Source organism: Oncorhynchus mykiss, chromosome 17 (genome assembly GCF_013265735.2).
Source record: "Oncorhynchus mykiss isolate Arlee chromosome 17, USDA_OmykA_1.1, whole genome shotgun sequence".
Taxonomy (NCBI): domain Eukaryota; kingdom Metazoa; phylum Chordata; class Actinopteri; order Salmoniformes; family Salmonidae; genus Oncorhynchus; species Oncorhynchus mykiss.
Window position 1 is genome coordinate 26,425,654 of NC_048581.1, and position 19,435 is coordinate 26,445,088.

Consider the following 19,435-nt stretch of genomic DNA (forward strand, 5'->3'; position numbering starts at 1 on the left):
ATGGAGAGCATTTGTGAACAGCAGTTTTCAGTTCTTTCCACAGATTCTCGATTGGATTCAGGTCTGGACATTGACTTGGCCATTCTAACACCTGTATATGTTTATTTTTGAACCATTCCATTGTAGATTTTGCTTTATGTTTTGGATCATTGTCTTGTTGGAAGACAAATCTCCGTCCCAGTCTCAGGTCTTTTGCAGACTCCATCAGGTTTTCTTCCAGAATGGTCCTGTATTTGGCTCCATCCATCTTCCCATCAATTTTAACCATCTTCCCTGTCCCTGCTGAAGAAAAGCAGGCCCAAACCATGATGCTGCCACCACCATGTTTGACAGTGGGGATGGTGTGTTCAGGGTGATGAGCTGTGTTGCTTTTACGCCAAACATAACGTTTTGCATTGTTGCCAAAAAGTTCAATTTTGGTTTCATCTGACCAGAGCACCTTCTTCCACATGTTTGGTGTGTCTCCCAGGTGGCTTGTGGCAAACTTTAAACAACACTTTTTATGGATATCTTTAAGAAATGGCTTTCTTGCCACTCTTCCATAAAGGCCAGATTTGTGCAATATACGACTGATTGTTGTCCTATGGACAGAGTCTCCCACCTCAGCTGTAGATCTCTGCAGTTCATCCAGAGTGATCATGGGCCTCTTGGCTGCATCTCTGATCCGTCTTCTCCTTGTATGAGCTGAAAGTTTAGAGGGACGGCCAGGTCTTGGTAGATTTGCAGTGGTCTGATACTCCTTCCATTTCAATATTATCGCTTGCACAGTGCTCCTTGGGATGTTTAAAGCTTGGGAAATCTTTTTGTATCCAAATCCGGCTTTAAACTTCTTCACAACAGTATCTCGGACCTGCCTGGTGTGTTCCTTGTTCTTCATGATGCTCTCTGCGCTTTTAACGGACCTCTGAGACTATCACAGTGCAGGTGCATTTATACGGAGACTTGATTACACACAGGTGGATTGTATTTATCATCATTAGTCATTTAGGTCAACATTGGATCATTCAGAGATCCTCACTTAACTTCTGGAGAGAGTTTGCTGCACTGAAAGTAAAGGGGCTGAATAATTTTGCACGCCCAATTTTTCAGTTTTTGATTTGTTAAAAAAGTTTGAAATATCCAATAAATGTAGTTCCACTTCATGATTGTGTCCCACACTTGTTGTTTTATATCTTTATGTTTGAAGCCTGAAATGTGGCAAAAGGTCGCAAAGTTCAAGGGGGCCGAATACTTTCGCAAGGCACTGTAGTTATCAAGGTGTAGCCTCGAGGAGGACCGCCACCTCTGTGTTTCCTACTAGAGGCACTGATCACAGATCAGTTTGCATGGGTAAAGTTAGGCCTCTGAAGGTACAAGCTGATCCTAGATCTGATCAGGGGTGTATTCAGAGTCAGTGATGTGAAATTTTCGGACTGTTGTAGACGGATATACAATGAATAGAGCTGACAACACCCCCTAGTCTACCTGACAGTTCCACACCATACACTTCTATCTGAACTTTGTGTAACCTTACCCTCGACGATGCGCTGCTGCTGCTGTTTGATCGCCGAGAAGCCCAGGCCCCTGGTCTCCTCTGGCTCGTTGACTAGCCAGGGGTTGGCCGAGGCCCCTCCTTCTCCCCCCGCCCCTGGCATCAGGGTCGACCTGGGAAATGTCACACAACAACATGATCAGCATGCCAAGGGTGTAGAGAACGCACTCCCTGTACCTGTCAATCACCTGAACGGGACACACGTCGGAACTACCGACACGCACAGTCAACCCTCGGCTTCGCAAGCAAACACGGTACAATGGACACAAGTGCAACCTTTGTGGCAAGCGGTTACATCTGTAACACTCATGTTCCTCATCTGATGTGGACTTGTGTAACAACATATCCTTCCCTTCAGACGAGACAAGGCTTATTTATTTTCTTGTTTGGTTTTTACGTTCTGAACAAGGAAGCAGATATGTTTAGTTGCTTTAAAAAAAAAATAGTACCGGCTTGTTCGACATGTAAACACTGCATGCTAATCATACACAGCCACGGGCCCTCAAGTTTACAGTTGTTTCACTCTGACTGACACACACACGCGCACACAAACAGGCACGCACACCAGAGTGCTCTTGTTGTGTTGTGTAGCGCTTCACACTGTTGTGTGGTTTTGAGCTATTTTTCTGTTAATGGGGAAAAGCTGTCTGAGGCTGCCTCAGACCCAGAGGTTGTGTTGCGGTGAAGTGTCAAGCTCTCTGTTAGTACAGATAGATCAATCCCGTCCGTCAAGACAGTGTCACCTACTGGTCAGACCCAGCAATTCACCTCAGACAGCGCTGACTGGACTGACTGGAGGACTGGCATTGGCTGTCAGGGGACCTTGGGGGACAGCCATTGGCTGTCGGGGAAATTAGGATTGCAGCTATTGGTTGTCAGAAGTAGGCACTTCCTCCACTTCCCTTAACAAAGCCCATTTACTACATTATCATACAGCTCATCAAATCCTTGTGGTACACTATGTTGAACAGAATGAAAAATATGTCATTGTAGATGTGATTCCAGGCTCATAACAAACCACAATGTCACCAGGTAAAGTAATGGTGTGATCAGAAACCTCAAATAGGTATACTTGTTGACGTTGTGAAGTTCCTCTCCTCACGCTGGTATTGGACAGGACAGGTTGTACTAAATTTGAACTCAAAGTTGGTTGTGATGTGTGTCAAGCATGGCGCCATGACGCCACCTCCTTCCTTCCTCTTTCCGAGGGCGAGTGTGTAGTTTGAAGCACCCCATCTCCCTCTCTTTACTCCTTGGCCCAGCTTACTCAGCAGCGGCGGCCAGGGCGAGACAAGGAGGTCGGCAGCCAGCGCTAAGCTAATCTTTCCGACAGGTTTGGTAACTATCCTACCGCGTGGCGGATCTCCACTTCCTCCCGCCGTGTGAAGATTAAAGCTTATCCAATTAACCGCCCACTGGGGCCCGCCAACTTATTAATCAGGCATCTCTGGGCAGCCCGCATCACACTCCACCGCCGCCGAGGACCCGACAGACAGACAGGCCTCTGAGGCTGTAACTTGGACAAGGCCGATTGAACTCATTTCGACTTGTTGCAGGAGTGATCAAATATAAAGTCTCTTTATGTAGTGTTGTGGTGGCTCTCTTGTCGTGATGTGTGTTTTGTCAAATATATATATATTTTTTTTAAATCCCAGCCCCTGTCCTCTTCAGGAGGCCTTTTGGTAGGCCGTCATTGTAAATAAGAGTTTGTTCTTAACTGACTTGCCTAGTTAAATAAAGGTTAAAACAATTTAAAATAAGGAGAGATTGATAAAAGGAAAAGGGGTGGTAAGGGGCTTGGGGGTGTTCCAAAGAGGGTCGGGGTGCAGTGACCCTTCAAAATGGAGGCGCCACGTCTCTTCTTTGCTTGATTAGAGGCTAATCTCTCTCTAATGTATTGTTTCACAAATAAAATAAGCCCCCTTATCCCGGACCAACCCCTCTCCTCGAAAAAATGGAACAGCTTATGTTATCCAAGCGAGGCTAATACCCACCCACCCCAAAGACCACACACTGAGTGCCAGGTCTACCTACACACTCTTCCCCACCCCCTCTCAAATCATCCACCCACCGCGAACGTCAGTATCAAAGTACAGAATACACTGTACATCAAAATACAGTACCAGTCAAACGTTTGGACACACCTACTCATTCCAGAGTTTTTCTTTATTTGTACTATTTTCTACATTGTAGAATAATAGTGAAGACATCAAAACTATGAAATAATGCATACGGAATCATGTAGTAACCAAAAAAAGTGTTACAAATCAAAACATATTTTATATTTGTAGCCACCATTTGCCACCATGTAGCCACCATTTGCCTTTATGACAGCTTTGCACACTCTTGGCATCCTCTCAACCAGCTTCACCTGGAATGCTTTTCCAACAGTCTTGAAGGAGTTCCCACCTATGCTGAGCACTTGTTGGCTCCTTTTCCTTCACTCTGCAGTCCAACTCATCCCAAACCATCTCAATTGGGTTGAGGTCGGGTGATTGGGGAGGCCAGGTCATCTGATGCAGCACTCCATCACGCTCCTTCTTGGTCAAATAGCCCTTACACAGCCTGGAGGTGTGTTATGCCGTTATCCTGTTGAAAAACAAATGCTAGTCCCACTAAGCGCAAACCAGATGGGATGGCGTATCGCTGCAGAATGTTGTGGTAGACATGCTGGTTAAGTATGCCTTGAAATCTAAAATCACAGACAGTGTCACCAGCAAAGCATCCCCACACCATCACACCACCTCCTCCATGCTTCACGGTGGGAACCACACATACGGAGTTCCTCCGTTCACCTACTCTGCGTCTCACAAAGACAGGGCAGTTGGAGACAAAAATCTCAAATTTGGACTCATCAGACCAAAGGACAGATTTCCACCAGATTTCCACCAGTCTAATGTTGATTGCTTGTATTTCTTGGGCCTTGCAAGATTCTTCTTCATACTGGTGTCCTTTAATATTGGTTTCTTGCAGCAATTCGACCATGAAGGCCTGACTCATGCAGTCTCCTGTGAACAGTTGATAAAGAGATGTGACTGTTACTTGAACTCTGTGAAGCATTTATTTGGGCTGCAATTTCTGAGGCTGTTAACTAATGAACTTGTCCTCTGCAACAGAGGTAACTTCCTTTCCTGTGGCGGTCCTCATGAGAGCCAGTTTCATCATAGCACTTGATGGTTTTTGCGACTGCACTTTGAGAAACTTTAAAAGTTCTTGAAATTTTCCAGATTGACTGACCTTCGTCTTAAAGTAAATGATGGACTGTCTTTTCTTTTTGCTTATTTGAGCTGTTCTTGCCATAATATGGACTTGGTCTTTAATCAAATAGGGCTATCTTTTGTATACCTTTATTTTATTTAATACCACCCCTACCTTGTTATAACACAACCGATTGGCTCAAAAGCATTAAGGAAAGAAAAGCATTCCAGGTGAAGCTGGTTGAGAGAATGTCAAGAGTGTGCCAAGCTTTCATCAAGGAAAAGGGTGGCTACTTTGAAGAAGATAACATATCAAATATATTTGGATTTGTTTAAAACTTATTGGGTTACTACATGATTCCATATGTGTTACTTCAAAGTTTTAATGTCTTCACTATTATTCTAAAATGTAGAAAATAGTAAAAATAAAGAAAAACCCTGGAATGAGTAGCTGTGTCCAAACGTTTGACTGGTACTTTATATTTTCCCGGGGAAACTTGAAACGGTAAGATGACAAGAGTAAGATCAACTGTGTAATTCCATTGGTTGCCATTTGATTTAGTTATGGGCCACTAATGTTCGTAATTGGCTGTGGGATCTATAAAAAGGCTAAAAGCAAGTGTTCCCATCCCTCCCCGCTTTCAGCCCCTAAGTGGATTAATCCAAACAAGAAAGTCAGTGAAACACGTATAAACGGAGCAGTCTCAGATCAGGCTGATAAGAAAATAGTTAACGTTTCGAACGTCTGCAAATTGTATCAATCGATGACTGATCCTGAGTTTTACCACACACGGCCATTCCACTATTCCTGGAAGGTAAATTGAAAACCTCAGTATTATCCCTGTAGCCTGTGTATTATTAAAAGAGCACGATCCTGTCGAATGAATGGGGTTTGACCCTCGTTTAATTTCACATACAAAACATGTTCAAGACCTGACAGCGGAAGTCCATGCCGTTACCACTGAGTGAGCGCCATTCATTTCACCTCCTGGCTGTCCAAATATATGTCACCTGGGATGGGGCAGGTCAAGCCCGATGCTGAGTAATGACCGTTTTCCGAAGTGTTTTCCTAAGCTCCTGTACAGAGCTGTCACTACAATTAAGAATAATATGAGAATACAGGATATAGCCAGTGGCGTCCAGTGCTTTGATTGGTCCACTGGCAGATGAGGATGACAGGATGAGGATATGAGCTCAGCGGAGAGTGATAAACTATAAACTCTAAAAGCTTGGGTTGCACATCCGATCCCTTTAATTTTTTCACTGAGCCTCAGTGTACCAGTTTCGGGCAGTGCCAAGAGTGTGATCACCAGTGCAAGACAAGCAAAGCCTCTTGATGAATGAGAAACTGAGCGATTTAGAAGTCAACTGCCCTGCGCCGGGCCCCAATATGACATACTAGACAGACTAGACTTCCAATGGCGTCGAATGGGCTCAGACAAATGGTCGTACGGAAGTCCAAAGACCTTCTTTGCACACAAAGTTAGTGACCGGTGACTTATCCTCAAAAGAAACCGTGGATCCGTTAGACCCTTCAGACACATCTGGGCTGAGACAAAGTCAAGACTCAGATTAATTGGCAGCACTAGCAGATAGAAAGAGATAGTTCTCCGCTGGCAGGACGGGCTTTGGTGCATCACCAATTGCCTATGACTGCTGTTCAGGTTCTGGTCCATTTACATTCACTTACAATGAGTGGCGTATGCTGAAAGGAGACTTAATGAGCAGTGTGTGTGTGTATTACTTATACATAATGAGCTGTAAGAGGGAGTAATACCTCGAGAGCTCTGGATGTGTAACATCACCCTTGAACGTGGCATTTAGCTGCTTGTCCCTGGTGACCAGGTCGTCAACAAGATTCTGTCTCCGATCGGCTTCTGACTGCATTCTGGAGAGGTCAGTTGTGTTAAGGTCAAGATTATGGTAAAAAAAATATTTAGACCCCACAACATGATTAACAAGGAGTTGGACTATTAGTTTACTATCATTCATCTATAAAGTAACAGACAATGCAAATCACAGATGTTCATTGCAGAGAGTGAAGGATTGATGCAATTTCTTACAAAGCACTGCCCTCTACAGGACCTTTACATACAGGACCTTCACATACAACTACACCGCAGTGTCATGAATGTGAAACCAAACCGGTTTGGTGCACTGTGCTGCGTGTCATCAGTCACATGACCAGGAGGACCAGTGATAATGTTGTGAAAGGAAGGATACATGCGCCGAGAGGATGAGGCTCGGAGCAAACTCTCTCTGAGCTGGTTGATGTTTTGTTTCAGCTTCTGCAGCGACGCTCGCAGTGTCATGTTGATCTGGACAGACAAATAAACACTTTTACAATCAATTTCTAAACAGAAATGGTAAAATACAGTAGCTACAGTGCCGTCAGAAAGTATTCACACTCATTTACTTTTTCAACATTTTGTTGTGTTACAGCCTGAATTTAAAATGGATTAAATTTAGATTTTGTGTCACTGATATACACACAATACCCCATAATGTCAACGTGGACTTTAGTTTGTAGAAAATGTTAAGAGATTAATACAAAATGAAAAGCTGAAATGTCTTGAGTCTACAAGTTTTCAACACCTTTGTTATAGCAAGCCTAAATAAGTTCAGGAGTAAAAATGTGCTTAACAAATCACAGAATAAGTTGCATGTACTATTCCAGTGTTAAATAATAGTGGTTAACATGATTTTTTTTATAACTACCCCATCTCTGTACCCCACACATACAATTATCTGGAAGGTCTCTCAACCGAGTAGTGAATTTGAAGCACAGATTCAACCACAACGACCAGGGAGGTTTTTCAATGCCTCGCAAAGAAGGGCACTGATTGGTAGATAGTAGCATTTTAAAAAGCAGATGCTGAATGTCCCTTTGATTGTGGTGAAGTGGTTAATTAGGCCTTGGAGGGTGTATTAATACACCCAGTCACTACAAAGATAATGGTGTCCTTCCTAACTCAGTTGCCGGAGAGGAAGGAAACCATTCAGGGATTTTCACCATGAGGCCAATAGTGATTTTAAAACAGTTACAGAGTTTAATATGGTTGTGATTTCAGAAAACTGAGGATGCATCAACACTGTAGTTACTCCACAATATTGACAAATTACAGAGTGAAAAAAAGGAAGCCTTCACAGAATAAAAACAGGCATCCTGTTTGCAACAAGGCACTTACGTAATAGAGCAAATAAATTAACTTTTTGTCCTGAATAGAAAGCATTATGTTTGGGGAAAATCCATCACAACACATCACAGAGTACCACTCTTCATATTTTCTAGAATGGTGGTGGCTGTATCATGTTATGGCTATGCTTGTCATCGGAAAGGACTAAAGGATAAAAATAAATGGAATATAGCTATAATCACAGGCAAAATCCTAGAAGAAAACCTGGTTCAGTTTGCTTTCCACCAGACATTGGGAGATTAATTCACCTTTCAGCAGGACAATAACCTAAAACACAAGGTCAAATATACACTGGAGTTGCTTACCAAGACAACATTGAAAGTTCCTGGTTTGGCCTAGTTAAAGTTGATATAAATCTGCTTGAAAATCTATGGCAAGACTTAAAAATGGCTGTCTAGCAATCATCAATAATCAACTTGACAGAGCTTGAAGAATTAAAAAAAAATAATAGGCAAATATTGTACAATCTAGGTGTGCAAAGCTCTTAGAGACTTAAGCAAAAAGACGCAAAAGATTATTCTACAAAGTATTGAATCAGGGGTTTAAAAGGGTATGCGAATTATATATTTCTGTATTTCATTTTCAAAAGTGTGCCAACATTTCTAGAAACATGTTTTCACTGTCATTATAAGGTATTGTGTGTACAATAGATGGGTGAGGGAAAACAATATTCAACATATTTTGAATTCAGGCTGCAACAGAACAAAATGTGGAGTAAGTCAAGTGGTATGAATACTTTCTGAAGGCACTGCTATATACTTTTGAGTAAACAAATATGTAGTTAAGCAGGTTGTCATCACAGTTACCTTTGCAGGATTCCCTCCTGTCCTCTGTTGCCTGTTTCTTTCATGAATATTCTCTGCAATTTCTTGAACAAGGCGGCAAGTGGCATCATAATTCTGTAACCTACAAAAACCAGGTTGGTATACAATTATCGTGAGTAGTACTATAGTTGAATATGTAGTTAAAATAATTCGTGTATGAACCACTATAAAAAAGCCAGTTCAAAAGAAGATGTTGCAATTCTTCAAGGTATAACAATAACAACAAATAAATCAGTTGTAGACAAATTTATTTGGGCTGATTGAGTGTGGCCAACTTAGTCTCGAGTTTAGATTAACTGTCATTCAGCACTGGAGACAATTTGTTCCTCATCATAGCTACTAGTAACGTTAGATAAATTAGCTAGCTAGTTCGTTAGCTACTTAAGTCATAACCCTGCGTACAGTATGTTGTTATCGGCGAACGTGCATTGCAATTCATTTCGTGTGAACTATCAATGGGAATGATAATATAACATACAGACCGACTTATCGAGTCAAGTCGTATTTACCTACTTATTTTAGAAGTAGCCGGTTAAAGGGAAAGGAGTTACTGTTACTAACGTGAACAATCCAGCTAATAACACACATATATACGTTTGAAGACGTATTTCTATATTTCATCCAACGCTATCTTAAACATACTCATAATGGCCACCTTAAAATCTGCTTACCAGGGATCTTGAGACATGTTAACGAGTTATAATAAATGAATTTGTCGATCTTTACTCCATGGATTGTGTGATAATTAGGATGCACTTCCTGTTTGGGTGTGATGTCAGGATGGTGTCCTGTGAGTGACAAACGTTCAGTCGTGAATCGTTTACTGTAATGAGAAGCTGATCAAATTAATCCAAATCAATCAATTGTAATGTTCATCTCTGACAGAGCTGCTGCTGTCCCCAAGTCCCATACCAGACCCACTGTAGCCTGCAAACCAAATGTTCATTCACAGTATACAAATCTTCTAGTCTCTGTCACTGTGTTGGTGTGTATCTACCCTCTTAAAATAAGTAAATAAGACAATATCCAAATAATTTCTAATAAATATTATGACTTTATTTGTTTCTATTTATTTATAGAGCTGTGGCTGTGTGGCCTTGGCGACAGCCAGCAATGTAATTACTTTTGTTTTGGTAGAGTAAAGGTCATAAAAGGTTGACATAACCACTGCTCATGTTTTGTTGTTTTTGAAAAAAATGTCAACACTGCCTCACATTGCCCCCTGTTTGTCTAGTGATATGGAAGTCCTTATTGTAACATTATGTGAGGATTATGACACTACTAGTATAAACATACTGTAGGCTACAGATCCTTCAGTCATCAAGATAGGATAAGAGTTTGTTTTTCCTCAACAACATGTAAGCCCACATTTAAATAGATCTATTTACAGAGGTTTCTTTGTTTCATAGCAAAACAATGTGTGTTTTGATCAAAACAATATCTGTTGTGTGAAATGATAACCTTTGCTAATTCTAGGAATAGAGGAGCCCATTTGGCACGCCCATGTTTTCCTATAAATCAGTTTCATAGAGCTACTGTATGTTCCTCCAGGAAAAGGGAAGGGAAAGGAAAATTCATTCAACTGAAATGTGTCTTCCGCATTTAACCCAACCCCTCTGAAAAGACTTAGAAAGTAAAATAATCGTTCATGTTTTTGTTAAATGTTGCCATAAACATGCAAATTAACAATAAAAGATAAACCCAGATACCAAATACAATATCAGATAAACCCAGGAAGGTAAACTGGTTAAAAGTAGGATACATGCTTTGTGAGAACACTCATTTCTGTATAGTCATGACTTTCACACATATTTTGATACATCTAAATGTGTATCAACATAATAGCATAGGCATTCACTTCCCATATATGGATGGCAATGGAGACTGTTCTTTACACAGTAGCCTATTATCAAATGAAACAATAATAATTTTCCACTTTGTTTTCCATGTTTTGATTTCATTACCCTAGTTCATTTGTTGCTGGTGTTGGAAGTTGAAGAAAGGAGGCATTCCTTGTCACCACAGAAATTGGACTTAAGTCAGAGGAATTTTCCACTCGGGAAACACAAAAACACTGTAAACAAACCCATACCACTTTCTGTGCCGGTCACCTGACCAACCGACAACTGTGTATAAAACCTACATCCACAGGGCACATGGAAAACATTGGGAAGTATACCACCACTGGAGACTGTCTTGTCATTGATATAGAGGAGAACTTGACATTTGCAGAGGAGAATATTGTACCAGGCAGCATGATCCATGTTTCAAGAACGCCCAAGTTCTCCACTTGTGGGACTATAAGTTTAGACCCGTCTCCTATGGAAACAACCGCTGACCCGGACCAGGACTTGAGCTCAGCAGCCAGACACAGAAGACCCAGGTCCCATTCCTACTACAGCCCAGAGGACGCCAAAAAGTATGGCATAGAGACGGCAACAGATGAGAACTTTGTCAGGCCACGCTCCAGGTCTTTCTATAGTTATGAGACGTCTGAGCTCCACAGAGAGGGGAACTTTACCAGGTCCAACGCCATGAGGCCGAGATCCAACTCCCTGGAGAAGAGTGGGGACAGGAAGACGGAGAATAGTGCGGATGGGAATCAGGGGATCATGGCTCGGCTCAACAAGAGATCCAAGTCCAACACCAACAAACACTTGCCATGCAGAGATCTCAATGGTATGCAAATTACAGTATGTTTAAAAGTGTCTGATTTATGTTTATTTGACCATTTATGTTTATTTTTCTATTTTGCCATATTCCTAGTGTTATATGAAGAACAGAGGGGAGAAATGCAGAATATGCACAAACACAGTGTACTTAATACAAAACAAGAATGTTACTGTGGATGGACACAGATCTATAACAATTAACTTATTAAATAATACATTTATTAATTAGGATGTTAGTAGCTAATTTTCTTCCTTCCTCTCTCCAACAGGCAGAAGAGGCAGTCTGAAGGGTGTCCCCATGATGACCATCTCTGAATCAGAGAACTGGGAGATCAGCTCCTGTTCTGGCATGAAGTATGGCCAGTTTGTGGACTGGGAGAAGATCGACCCTGAATCTTCAGAGCGCTACCAGAGGATTCTGAAGTCGGACCACCAGGAGCTGAAGACCATGGGTCGATCAGGGTTCTGGGCCATGCCCCATACACTTAGGGCCAAGGCCTATTATCATATAATTCATGGTATCAACTGCAGGTCCATCAACCCGGATCGAGATCGTTACCAGGATGTGGCCAAGAAGCTCTTCGGGGAGCAGAGGATGAGCACACACCCGTTCCCTGAGTACATGGATGATGGCGTGATCCCTAGGTACTGGCTATGAAGCTATCAGAGAAGAACGGTTCAGATGATCAAATCATGATCAAATTATTTTAGTCATTAAACTTTGATAGGAGAATCTGAAGTTGATCATGCTTTTTCCAATATTACATGTACATTATGTTCTGTTCATAACATGATAACACAGCAAGTATCTTTGTTATTCTTCACACCCCCAGGTACTGCCTCAACGAAGCTGGTCTCAATTCTGTCAAAAAGGTCCTCCTCTGCATCGGCAAGCACTTTCCGGACATCAACTTCTGCCCAATCCTCCCAGCCTTGGTGGCTCTCCTCCTGCATTTCAGCGAAGATGAAGCTGAATGCTTCCACAGTATCTGCCGCCTTATCGCCTACAATGACCCCAACAAGCGCTACATCGACCAGACATTCCTCACCTACCGGGCCTCCTGCATGACCTTCGGCGACTTGGCCAACAAGTACTGCCGCGGCATCCGCAAGCTCATCGCCAGCTCCCACCAGAACCTCTTTGAGTTCTACTCTGATTGGATCATGTGGATCTTTGCCGACCTCCCCTTCACATACGCTATCAGGGTCCTGGATGTCTATCTCCTGGAGGGTTACAAGGTTCTCTACAGGGTGGCTCTGGCTCTTCTCAGCTTGTACAAGGTCTCGGTTTCGTCTCGTGTCGCCGACGTGGAGGACTTCAGGCGAGACATGAAGAGCTTTGTGGAGAACGTGGCACGTCACTGCACGGTGGAGAAGCTGCTGGAGAGGGCCTTCAGTATCCAGCTGGCCACGCGGAGGGAGCTCAACCTACTGTTCAACGCTAACAAGGACTCACTCATGCAGAAAGGCATCAGTATCCACCAGAAGCGGTGAGGCTATTGGTCAAGGGAGTTCTTTGAGAAAATGTTTCTACTCTTGATGAACATCTAATTGGTCCACTCTCTGTTAACGGAAAACAAAAGATAGCAAGCCATCACCAAGTCAGCCCTATTCCTGATAGGACGATTATGACAGATTACTTTCAACCCACTTTGTTATAGAGATGCTACCGTTGTTCTACCAAACTATACCTAGATACGGTATCCTTTTGATCTATAAACAGTTTACAGCTCTTTACTTTCTGAGTTCCTTTACATTAATCTGTAATCTGAAGATACGCTTCAAAACAAATATTTACATTCTCAAACTGTTTCTGTTCCTCCATAAAGGCAGTCGTGCCAGGTAGTGGATTTTGACAGCTTCAGCTCCAGCGTTGTCACAGGGACAGAGATGAGGATTGTCTGGGCCTGGATCCCTGAACGCTTTGCTCTCTTCAATCCCAAAAAGCTGTTCAGCACCAACGAACATGGCCGAAGCCTGGCCTCGTAAGTTACTTTTATTCACTGTTTTACCTTAGTAGTGGATCAAGTAGTGAAGACATGTACATTCAGCAGCCCAGAACTGTCTACAGTAAATACAACAGCCCAGAACTGTCTACAGTAAATACAACAGCACAGAGCTGTATAAACTCGCATTAGGGTTCAGTTTCATAATAATGAAAGGCTGTATTGTTAGTATCAGTAACATTTTTGCCTTAAGGTGCACGACCAAATGTTCTCCAGTTCGTATGTGGGAACAGTTCCTGTGACATCGGTTAACAACAGTTATTCATGTCTCTAGAAGTGTTCTGTTGGTCTGTCAGGAGAAAATGTGGTAGATAATATTCATCAGCACTTGCAAATCGTTTTAGAAATGCTCTGAATGCCTATGTCACAATTACCGGCTGTTGTCTCATCCTAGAGCGCGTCCAAACGTTGAGGCGCCAATAGTTATTTTTCTCCACTATGAGGAATCTCTATGCATGTTGACTCTGATGTCCTTCAAAGAGTTTGATTGGGATTCTCAGACTTTCCCTTGTCACTGTGCTGACACGTACCTGCCTCAGTAGACATGCTTTTTAATTGGTTCTAGCCATACACAGGGTGGTCGTGACAGGATGTGATGACCCCAATTAAAAGTCTGACCCTGACCAGGACGTGACCCATCCATTGAACTTTGAACTTTCAACCCCATAAAGACATTCCAATGGGCTGGGACTGTTGAATAACCGTTGTCTAAAAACATTACAAGTTTTATTGCTAATGTTCACTGTGAGTGCTTAAAGTAGTTTTTTTTTCCTCATTTAAAGATTTTATTCCTGTGTTGAGGGGCATGAGCCAGCGATCTTGCTTCTGAAAACTGTGGATGAAGAGGTGAGTTTACAGTAGCAGAAAACTTTTTTTTGTCTATTTTTTGACACTCAACTAGATTCTATGCAGACTTCTTACCCCTGTGTCACTCCACAGGTCTGTGGTGCCTTCCTGTCTACAGATTTGATTGAGCGGAAAAAGTATGATTCAGAAGAACCTGCGTATTTTGGGACTGGGGAGAGCTTTGTTTTCACGGTGAGAGAAATTACACAATCTACAGATCTGAAAAGCCTGGTTTTGCAAATGTTTTTTCCTTTGATTTTGACCAATTGTGTTAGCGTAAAAAATACTGGTTGAAATCTTTACTGATTGTGCTGTCGAAGAACACAGGCTCCATTCCTTTCCCATGTCAATCAGTCAATGAAGGAACTTAATTGTTCATTCTTAATTCATTGGTCTTTCAGCTTCGTCCAGGCATGGAGCGCTACCAACGGGCTGTGGTTAACATTACGGCCAAGAGACAACCTTCTCCAGACCTTCGAGCAGCTCGGGTCTGTATATACACTTCCTCTGGTAAAGAGGACTCCTCCTCTACCCCAGTCTCCACCACCTCTACGACCAACCACACCACCCTGACCTGTCCATCAGGGACCCTCCAGGACCCCAGCTACCTGACCATCCCCTTCACCGCCTCCTCCCCCGGACCTCTCTCCCCCTCACCCAAGAGGGCCAAGGAACAAGGGGCCTCCATGTTCATCGCCGGAGACCACGAAAGGCTAGTCATTGGTAAGCTGCTCATATGTAGGCTAAATGGTTTGCTGTTCAGAGTTGTCAGTAGAGTGTCACAAAGAGTGATCAATAACCTTCTGAAACCCGGATAGGCCTGATTGTCTCAGGAGCATTACTGCCACGTACAAGAGTTTTTGCAGCGACTTTGGCGATGGTGGTAGGAAACAGCTTAGGGTTTCTCACATGGCCTATTCTTTGTATCCACCCTTTGTATTCTTTGTGTTGATGTCAACATTACTGAGAAGTGCAGCAGCTAGAAGTGGGCTGCTGTTATTACTGTAAATTCACGGCTGACATATTTTACAGTGAGCGTGATGTGTTTGTCTCGCCAGGTGGCGATGGGGGTCATGCTCTCTGCCTCCAGGCTGATCTAGAGGGGGGCTACACGGAGCGATGTGACACCTTCGAGAGCGCCCCTCTCTGCAAGAGACACTTCAAGATCCGATCACTGGAAGTGTGGGGAATTCAGAACTCTATCTCGTTCTCACACTACTTCTCTTACTGTCATTAAAAGAGGAGGCTGACATATGTTTTCCCCTCTTATATGAACTTCTCCTAATTTCTCCTAATTTAATTTCTCCTAATTTCTCCTAATTCCATTGTCCATTTGATTAGACTGTATTTTTCTTAGTTATGTGTGTTGATGACAATGACCCATAGGCTAAACTAAACAGGGTTTTTACAGTGCATTCGGAAAGTATTCACACCGCTTGACTTTTTCCATATTTTGTTACATTACAGCCTTATTCTAAAATTGATCAAATCATTTTTCCCCTCATCAATCTACACACATAATGACAAAGCGAAAACAGGTTTTTAGACATTTTTGTCAATTTATTCAAAATAAAAAACTGAAATATAACATTTACAAAAGTATTCACACCCTTTACTCAGTACTTTGTTGAAGCACCTTTGGCAGCGATTACAGCCTGGAGTCTTCTTGGGTATGACGCTACAAGCTTGGCACACCTGTATTTGGGGAGTTTCTCCCATTCTTCTCGGCAGATCCTCTCAAGCTCTGTCAGGTTGGATGGGGTGTCGATGCACAGCTCTTTTTAGGTATCTCCAGAGATGTTCGATCGGGTTCAAGTCGAGGCTCTGGCTGGGCCACTCAAGGACATTCAGAGACTTGTCCCAAAGCCACTCGTGCGTTGTCTTGGCTGTGTGCTTAGTGTTGTTGTCCTGTTGGAAAGTGAACCTTCACCCCAGTCTGAGGTCCCAAGCTTTCTGGAGCAGGTTTTCATCAAGGATCTCTCTGACTAGTCTCCGAGTCTCTGCCGCTTAAAAAAATCCCCACAGCATGATACTGCCATCACCATACTTCACCGTAGGGATGGTGAGGCTTGGCATTTAGACCAAAGAGTTCAATCTTCATCATCTTGTTTCTCATGGTCTGAGAGTCCTTTAGGTGACTTTTGGCAAACTCTAAGCGGGCTGTCATGTGTCTTTTACTGGCTTCAGCTGGCCACTCTAACATAAAGGCCTGATTGGTGGAGTGCTGCAGAGATGCTTGTCCTTCTGGAAGGTTCTCCCATCTCCACAGAGGAACTCTGGAGCCCTGTCAGAGTGACCATCGGGTTCTTGGTCACCTACCTGACCAAGGCCAATTTTCCCCCGATTGCTCAGTTTGGCCTGACGGCCAGCTCTAGGAAGAGTGTTGGGGGTTTCAAACTTATTCCATTTAAGAATGATGGAGGCCACTGTGTCTTGGGGACCTTCAATGATGCAGAAATTTGGTACCCTCCAGATCTGTGCCTCGACACAATCCTGTTTCTGAGCTTTTCTGACAATTCCTTTGACCTCATGGCTTGCTCTGACATGCACTGTCAACTGTGAGACTTTATATAGACAGATGTGTGCCTTTCCAAATCATGTTCAATCAATTGAATTTATCACAGGCGGACTCCAATGAAGTGGTAGAAACATCTCAAGGATGATCAATGGAAACAGGATACACCTGAGTTCAATCTCATAGCAAAGGGTCTGAATGCTTGTGTAAATTAGGCATTTCTGCTTTTTATTTTTAATACATTTGCTAAACTCCTACAAACCTTTTTTTGTTTTGTCATTATGGGGTATTGTGTGTAGATTGATGAGGGAAAAAAATAAATTAATCAATTTTAGAATAACAAAATGTGGAAAAGGTAAAGGGGTCTGAATACTTTCCGAATGCACTGTATTTGAATTGTATGCTATATTTGTTTGTTGATTATTCACATACTTCTCGATGAATGTGTATATCTGTGCATATATTAATAGGGTTGCAAAGGGAGGATATACGGGGCCTTCAGAAAGTATTCACATCCCTTTACTTTTTCCACGTTCTGTTACAAAGTGTGATTAAAATGGATTTAATTTCCATTTTTTGTAAAATATCTACACAACATACTCTAATGTCAAAGTGAAAGAAAAGAAAAACTATCGTTATTATTAGAAATTAACCCAGCAATACTTGTTGATGAAATAAGTATTCAACCCTCTGAGTCAATACATGTTACAATTCCCTTTGGCAGCTATTACAGCTGTGAGTCTTTCTGGGTAAGTCTCTAAGAGCTTTCCACACCCGGATTGTACAATATTTGCCCATTATTCTTTAAAAAATGTGTCAAGCTCTGTCAAGTTAGTTGTTGATCATTGCCATACGGCCATTTTCAAGACTTGTCATGGATTTTCAAGACGATTTAAGTCAAAACTGTAACTAGGCCACTCAGAATCCTTCAATGACATCTTGGTAAGCACCTCCAGTGTATACTTGGCCTTGTGTTTTAGGTTATTGTCCTGCTGAAAGGTGAATTTGTCTCCCAGTGTCTGTTGGAAAGCAGACTTAACCAGGTTTTTCTCTAGGATTTTGCCTGTGCTTAGCTCTATTCCGTTTCTTTTTATCCCCCCCAAAAACTCCCTAGTTCATGCCGATGACAAGCATACCAATAACATGATGCAGCACCATCATGTTTGAAAATATGAAGAGTGGTACTCAGTGATGTGTTGTGTTGGATTTGCCACAAACATCATATTTAGGACAAAAAGTGAAATTCTTTGCCACATGTTTTGCAGTATTATTTAGTGCCTCGTTGCAAACAGGATGCATGTTTGTGAATATTTTTTTAAATTCTGTACAAGCTTCCTTTTACTCTGTCATTTATGTTGGTATTGTAGATTTAGGTTTGTGTTGTTGATCCATCCTCAGATATCTCCTATCACAGCCATGAACTCTAACTGTTTTCAAATCACCATTGACTTGGTGTATTGATACTCCATCCAAAGTATTAAATTAATAACTGCACCATGCTCAAAGGGATATTCAATGTCTATTGTTGTTTTTACCCAACTACCAATAGGTGCCCTTCTTTGTGAACGATGGGAAAACCTCCCTGGTCTTTGTGGTTGAATCTGTACTCTAAATTCACTGTTCGACTGAGGGACCTTACTGATAATTGTATGTGTGGGGTACAGAAATGGGGTATTACACACGGAATGAATCCATGCAACGTATTGGGACATTTAAGCACATTTTTACTCCTGAACTTATTTAGGCTTGCCATAAGAAAAGTGTTGAATACTTAACTCAAGACATTTCAGCTTTTCATCTGTTATTCATTTGTAAACATTTCTACAAACTGGCTCTGTCTTCAACCTAGCTCCCTGGCTATCTCCCTGGCAGTGATAAATCCATAGAGTTAGGAATTAGAATACTACAATGGACATGAACCTTCTTATGATGGTAATATAAAGTGGGACATTTTGGTAAGGGAGTTGGTCAACCATGGTTTTGCCAATGCTCTGATAAGAGTGTAAAACAATGGATTTATAGATTATCTGCACTGTATGTCGTTAGCTAGCTAACCAGACAGTTTTAGAGGAGTGATCCCATACATTTTTCTAAACAACTGCCAATATGCCAACAATCCATCAAACAATCAGTTGATGATAGGACTTAGACAAATTGTAATTGCAACAAGTACTGATATTGTATCATATAATAACAATTTAGAAGAAAATGCCAATTTAGACATTTATTATGGTCTGTTCATGTTATAGGCTATTTATACAGAACATGTGTATACAACCTGTCCATATAAACTGTATTTATAATTATATGACAATATTTTAGGTTGACAACACATATATCACATCATTTCTGGCATATACTTTGCCTTACTTTTATTTCCCTGCATAAATAAAAGCAGGAAATGCATCACCTATGCCTTTACTGCATATTCATTCCAGATTGTTTTGGATTTCTCCCTGACCACAATAGCTTCCATTTTCACTTCATTCTGGATCTTTTTTAATTTAATAGGATCTCTAGCCATGTCTAGATGGAATACAGCTTCTGTCAAATTGACTTCAAAAGTTTTTATAGCTAACCCTTACCCTAACCCTTTTCCTATACTGCTACGTTAATTATCATAACCTGCTGTGTAAGTTTTCTTAAA

At 41.9% G+C, this 19,435-nt stretch overlaps 2 protein-coding genes across 2 annotated transcripts in view; one reads left to right on the forward strand and one right to left on the reverse strand.

The window, feature by feature from the left end:
- LOC110493554 (syntaxin-8) overlaps positions 1-9,543 on the reverse strand; it is a 44,494-nt gene extending 34,951 nt beyond the window's left edge. Inside the window, exons 1-5 of the mRNA XM_021567900.2 lie at positions 9,421-9,543; positions 8,732-8,831; positions 6,952-7,046; positions 6,506-6,616; positions 1,514-1,644 (exon numbers count right to left, since the gene is read on the reverse strand). Of these exons, the coding sequence (XP_021423575.1) occupies positions 1,514-1,644; positions 6,506-6,616; positions 6,952-7,046; positions 8,732-8,831; positions 9,421-9,437 (454 nt within the window). The 5' untranslated portion in view covers positions 9,438-9,543. The remainder of the gene's footprint in view (positions 1-1,513; positions 1,645-6,505; positions 6,617-6,951; positions 7,047-8,731; positions 8,832-9,420) is intronic.
- Positions 9,544-10,890: 1,347 nt separating this feature from the next.
- LOC110493555 (TBC1 domain family member 24-like) lies at positions 10,891-15,794 on the forward strand. The gene is made up of 8 exons (XM_021567901.2): positions 10,891-11,428; positions 11,691-12,066; positions 12,255-12,911; positions 13,251-13,406; positions 14,210-14,273; positions 14,367-14,465; positions 14,675-14,996; positions 15,332-15,794. Exons 1-8 carry the CDS (start codon positions 10,906-10,908, stop codon positions 15,508-15,510), a joined length of 2,376 nt encoding a protein of 791 aa, XP_021423576.2. The 5' UTR covers positions 10,891-10,905; the 3' UTR covers positions 15,511-15,794.
- Positions 15,795-19,435: the final 3,641 nt, after the last annotated feature.

Bases quoted from the DNA above. Each gene is read 5' to 3' on its own strand.
- LOC110493555 (XM_021567901.2), top strand. From the start codon at position 10,906: ATGGAAAACATTGGGAAGTATACCACCACTGGAGACTGTCTTGTCATT. The intron at 14,274-14,366 runs GTGAGTTTACAG...GTCACTCCACAG, and splicing joins TGAAAACTGTGGATGAAGAG to GTCTGTGGTGCCTTCCTGTC. The intron at 14,997-15,331 runs GTAAGCTGCTCA...TTGTCTCGCCAG, and splicing joins CCACGAAAGGCTAGTCATTG to GTGGCGATGGGGGTCATGCT.